Source organism: Lemur catta, chromosome 2 (genome assembly GCF_020740605.2).
Source record: "Lemur catta isolate mLemCat1 chromosome 2, mLemCat1.pri, whole genome shotgun sequence".
Classification (NCBI taxonomy): domain Eukaryota; kingdom Metazoa; phylum Chordata; class Mammalia; order Primates; family Lemuridae; genus Lemur; species Lemur catta.
The window spans coordinates 70737080-70743079 of NC_059129.1; the positions used below are offsets into that span (position 1 = coordinate 70737080).

Sequence of the window (6000 nt, forward strand, 5' to 3'; positions counted from 1 at the left end):
ACCAGGGACCATAGTATCATTTAAATATTCTATAAAGGATAATTTCTTGAGAAAAACTAAGCAAAGTTACTGACCTAAATTTTTTATGAAATACTGTTAGTTTAGAACTGTTTCTATTATTAAATAATATGCCCCATTAAATATCCTCCAATTTGTTTACCTTACCAAAAATTATCACAACATTTATACTTTCTATGATTAATCTTAGAGGTGACTTAATGCTTTTTCCTACCTGAACATATAGCCATACTGACATTTCACAAGATGCTCAAAACAAAATGTCATCTACTTTGCCTTCCATAATACTATTGACTTCCTTTGATTCCTAGAAAATTGTAGGATAACTTAGAGAACGTATTCATCAGTTTGGTCAATGAAAGAAAACTACAATCAGAACTATTTCCTGCAGCTGGACATCATTACAAATCATCTCTGAAGTATATAAACTGGATTAAGGTTACAAATATGCTTTCTTCCTGGAAAATTCAAATATCAAGTAAATGACTCTCTTTCCCTCTCTTCTCAACAGGAAAATCCAGCACCAAACAAGAATCCATGGGACACTTTCAAAAACCCCAGTGACTACCAACATTACACCACAATCAATGTCTTAGATACAGAGGCAAAGGATGCTTTGGAACTGAGGCCGGCAGAGTGGGAGAAGTGTCTGAATTTGCCTCTGGATGTGCAGGAGGGTGACTTTCAAACAGAAGTTTAACAAAATCAAAATGGACTGAGGTGGAGGAAAAAAAAAAACAATTTATTGCACTGACACTTAAGACTTGGGAAGCGTGGCATTTCTATCTGGACAGCGTGACTATCTTGTCAGGACCTTCATGTGCCAAACGTCAGTGGTGTTTTCATATGGTAACTTCTCACTAGTCAGGCTAGTGGAGAGACGACCAGGTGTACAGTTCTGACCATCCTGTGTTGTAAGTACCCGTGGAATGGATTTGTAAGGTAATCTTTATAGATAAACCTCAAGCAACGATTCATGTTGTTAACTGCTTCATATGGTTTAGTTTTCAAAAAACTTCACCATGAAGCACAATGTATATATTTATGCAGTTTTTAAAGTTTATAACAGTCTGTTTGGCCATTACTACACTTTTTACTTTATAATATAAAAGCAAAGTTTTTGTCATTAAATGAATGTTTGTTGAGCTACATTCTTCATTGCTTTAAATGCAATAAAGTAATAATCTCACTTTTATATGAATAATATATTTCACATCTTTATTATTGCAGTTTTCTCTAGAAAGCTCTGAGTAGCTTTCTCTGCTGCAGCTGTGTATAAAATATTTAAAATGTTGTATGGTGTAAATAAACTTTTGTCTACATATCAGTTTTTTAGTGCATTTTATTTTGGATTTGTTGAACAGGAATTTACATATTTATAAAGTTTTTTTTTTCAATACAGATACTGAAAATGTATTCACGGTTTTAATAGCATACCGTTATTACTCCTTTGAGGCTAATGATTTCTCAAATGTAATAATAGGTTTGTATAGTGCTTCTGTATTTTCTACTCAAACACCCTTTGAAACAATGTACCATGTAAATGGGGCTTGTCAAAATTCTGCCGCCATCATACTCTTACATAAAAATTATGTTTTTTTCTATCTTGTGGCAAAAAGACACAACTAGTAGAAAACAGTAAGTTACCATACAGAAAATAATACAGGGGAAATGTTAATTTTAAGTAAATGAAGTTCGCTGCATGTTTTACAAAAGAAGCTACTCATATTACAGTTCTACATAGCATACAAAAAATGAACTTATTCAGGATTTAAAAGATTTTTTTATCTATATATTCTCTAGCAGAAGGAAAAGGGGAGTAGCTGTATTTGTTAGAAAGATTTGTCTCTGGTTTGAAAGTGGGAGGCCTGAGGTGGGCCGACTGCACGAATGGCCCATGTGCCCTCCCATGTTAAAGCCACAGCGGTGATGTCTTTTGCTCCCTCAGATACACATTAAAGGAAATGCCCTGGGAAGGATTTCACCGATTTCTTGGTCCTCTCAATGATCTGAAATTGTGTTTTTCAGTCTGAGGCCAGTAACAGAGGGGCATAGTGGAGACAGGGGGGTCCTCAAAAGTTCTTAGCTGTTCATTTAGATTAGTCTGTGGCTAAACCCGAGCTGTGCGTTCGTCTGTGGTCTGCCCGAAACGCAAGGGAATCAGTTCCTGCTCTTCACGACCTTGGGGACCCAGCACTCAGGCCATGGTGCAGAGACAATGGTGCTTCAACACTCAAGTGCGCCTCTAAGCTAGAGCCTTAAGAACCCCACAGCTCACGCTGAACTCTTGTCAGATACTTATGATGTTCTCAATGTCAAGATGTTAAAAGTATATTTTTAATCAGATTTTAAAAATAAAAGCAACATTGTTATGCAAAAAAGAGTATAACATAACTAAGGACTGATTTTTCAATAAATCAAACTTTATGTTAATTATAATGTAATTGTATAGCCTATTGAATTTATAAGATGACTTTTGGGGGATATGAATAATATTTGATAAATCAATCTTTCTCTCTCTCACACTCTTCCTATATATACATATATAATACACACACATATGTGTATGTATATATGTACATGCCTGTATATATGTGTGTGTATATCTATCTATGTGTCTAAATATCTAAATCCATAATGCCCAGCTCCATCTCAGTAATACACAGGTGTGAATGCAAACCATGTATGCAGTCACCTATTCCAAATTATAAAATCTTGGTGGATAAAACACGGTAAGCATATGTTTGAAAACAAATTCAGTATATTTTTAAAAACATATAAATTTAATATATTAGACTAATATTCCTTGTAAATATTCACTACCCTAAAATAAAATCTTACATTCTTTCACTTTGATTTTTCTTTACTTCCAGTAACTCAATACTAGATTAATATATTAAAGCTAACTAGAAATTACATACGTAAAAATGTTAGGGCAGATGTTTTGGTTACTCTAAGAAAGATTTCACTTTTTTTAAATCTATTAATACAACCAAAAGTGCAGGTTGATAAGGATCAAGGAATCACAATTTTAAGGAAACCGTCTTCTGGTCCACTCTCTTTACATTTCCACTTGACTCTTGCATCCTGTCTCATGTGCGTGCACACACACATTCCGCCAAAGCTGAGCTGCCGCTAACCCCATAGATGGGGCGTTATGTCCTCCAGTCCTGGGTGTTCCTTCCCAGCCCGCTGCACTCATGGTCTGCCAGGATCTTTGTGCCCTTGGACTAGAATTTCTTCCCCTTCCTCCATGTCTTAATTTTACTTATGCTTCAAGGTACAACTCATATTTCATCTTCATGAAATTCTTCATAATTTTCTAATGTACAAAGAATTTCTTTAGTGAACTCTTAATGGTACTGCCTCTGTATCTCTCTTAGGACTCTTCACATCGTCTATCTTGTTATTTATACACATTTCGGATGCCCTCAGCCTGGAGGACAGGAGTCCTACTGATCCATTTTGTATTTCCTAAGGGACCTACACAATAACACAATAATGTTCACACAAAAATGTTTTTTGAGTTATTTGTGGAATTTATTTTAGTATTGTTTATAGCCATACATACAAGTCACACACTCAAAAGGATTTATTGAACAACTATTATGACAACTATTATGTGTCTATTCCTATGGTAGGTAGTTATGGTCCTCTAGGGCCCCTGTTTTACATAGCTTATTATCTATTGAAGATATGAGATATATATTATAAGTAATGATATTATTTCAATATTAATAAACCCTTATTACATATATTATCTCTTTTGTCCTTAAGATTAATACATGAGGCAGGAATTAATTATCCTAGAAGAGTTTAAGTGACCTACCTAAGATTACCATAAATAAATGACAGCCCCAATATTAGAGCCCAGGTCTCCTGACTCTTACTCTAGAGCCATTTTCCATGACACCAAGATGTTTCTCCTTGTTCCTTCTAAATTATTAAGTCCCCAAATCAAATTATATAACAAGTTCCCTGGAGTTATTTTGAGGCAAGAAGTAGAAGCATAAAACTGGAGACATGCATCAGCTGTCATGGTGGTGGTAAGGCCAGTAGCTGATTGTAGAGAAAGCCATGCCTGACCCAAAATACCAGATGTTCTTAAATAGATTTGGTTCTGTGGTCCATGGGATGGTTTTATTTGCACCTGCTTTAAATATATGTAGTTAATACTTAACTAGTTTTGTTATTACCTGCACATGTGCGAGACAAGACTGAAGAGAGAAGCCAACTTGAATTTTCAAGTTATCTTCAGACTCTGTAAAAACACATAGCCACATTTTTTTTTTTTTTTTGCAAAAGAAAAGTCATAGTCAACAAACCTTTGTTTCAGAAAATTTAGTTGGTAAATTTTAATTCATCCTCATCTCCTTAGAAAAACTTTATCAAGTTTTGGTTTTCCAGAGTCATCCATGTCAAAATCAACTAATTAAATTCTAAAACTGTATAGCACTTCATTGAAAAATATGACACAAATATATCTCTAGCACATCAGTCTACACAAAGTTTTCCATGGTGACAAAATGATCTTGCCCGTGAGATGCTTCTGAAGTTAAATTTGTAACTGGAGAAGTACAGCAGAAAAGAGATTTCAAAACCAAGAACCATAGAATGTAGAGAAAAAAAATCGGCAATCAATGAAAGTGGCAATCATTTTAGGTGTCAAATAAAAAAACAAATCCAGACTTAGAGAGAGAGAGACTTTATTTGAAAAGACTATTGCAATAAGAGAAGGGGGACTAATAATGCAATAGGGAGAACTCTCCAACCGTAAGATCCGCAAGCATCTCAGAGGTCAGGAAGTAAGGGCTTCTCTTTAATGTGGGGGAGTAAACATGACTAGAAAGAGCTGGGTATGTGGACGTTGGGTGAGCAGGCAGTATAATCAGGTTTTTGAGCAGGAAATGTCTTTCTTTGTGGTCAGCCAATTCCGAGAGGTTGTTCTGTTTTCCATTGCTTGGTTAAACTCCCAATACTTGTTTAAACTCAGAGTTGTCCAGAATTCACAGCCCTGGGGAAAGCAAGAAGCCTGACTAAAGTTTGGTCAAGTTATCAAGTGGCGGGGGATGGGGCTTGGATTTCTTGACCCTTGCTGTTATCACAGGTAAAGAAAGAGCCCACTGGAAGGAGAAGGAGTTTTCCAAAATTGCTGATGTTCAGCCAGTAATTATTAAAAGAAAGGATTTTGTCATATTAAACAAATAGGCATGGCTCTTCATGCAGCAATAACTCCAAAGTGAAAGTGATAAATATTGCAAGCTAGGTGAGAACAGCGAATTTTAATGCTGGGTTTACCAATCATTTCTTGGGTTGGACTTTTCCTTGTTCCTTTATACTCTATAACTTGCTGGTACTGGAATGCTTGTTCAGAAATATTTAGCTGGTTCAGTTTTAAAATAGAAAAACTGGCACTTGGTTTTGTGAATCAGTCCTTAAAATGTCATTAATATGAGTCCACAGACCTGGCACCCAGAGGTCAAGGCAAAAATTGCACTGGACAAAGTTACACGGGCAAAGTAGAATTTATTCAGGCCAGTTGCATTAGGGGAAAGAGGCTGGTCCTCAATCTAAGCTCAAAGGTGGGAGAGTTTTTAACAGCTAGGATGGGGGTGAGGGAGCATAGGCCACCTGTGTTTGCTAATTGGCCTAACCCCAAAGAAACATAAATAACCTTCCCTGTATCTCCAAGACTGGAGGTAGTTTTATATTTAGAGCAAGGCACCTGCAGGATTTAGGCTCCTACCCACCCACAGAAACTGGGAGATAGGGGCACTAGCTCCCTTGAGATTGTATTTTAAAGGATGGCTCCGAGGTCCTTGAGAAAGACTTCCCTGGGCTGGGCTGTAAAACTGGCAAGTTTTTTTCCTAAAAAGTCTATATCTCAAAGAGGCTGATAAAGGATTTACAAGTTTTCTAAAGTAAAAGCTGTAAAAAAAAAAAACAAAACAAAAAGGGCTATCAGGAAGAAGACTGTCTAAA

The 6000-nt window shown here is 36.1% G+C and overlaps 1 protein-coding gene across 2 annotated transcripts in view; it reads left to right on the plus strand.

Annotated features, from left to right (window-relative positions):
- The window catches only part of ADGRB3 (adhesion G protein-coupled receptor B3), a 673565-nt gene extending 672225 nt beyond the window's left edge, over positions 1-1340 (plus strand). Inside the window, exon 32 of one of the 2 annotated variants that reach the window (XM_045543808.1) lies at positions 530-1340. In XM_045543808.1, the coding sequence (XP_045399764.1) occupies positions 530-718 (189 nt within the window). In that variant the 3' untranslated portion in view covers positions 719-1340. The remainder of the gene's footprint in view (positions 1-529) is intronic. The other variant, XM_045543807.1, reaches the window with a different exon arrangement.
- The last annotated feature ends 4660 nt before the right edge of the window (positions 1341-6000 follow it).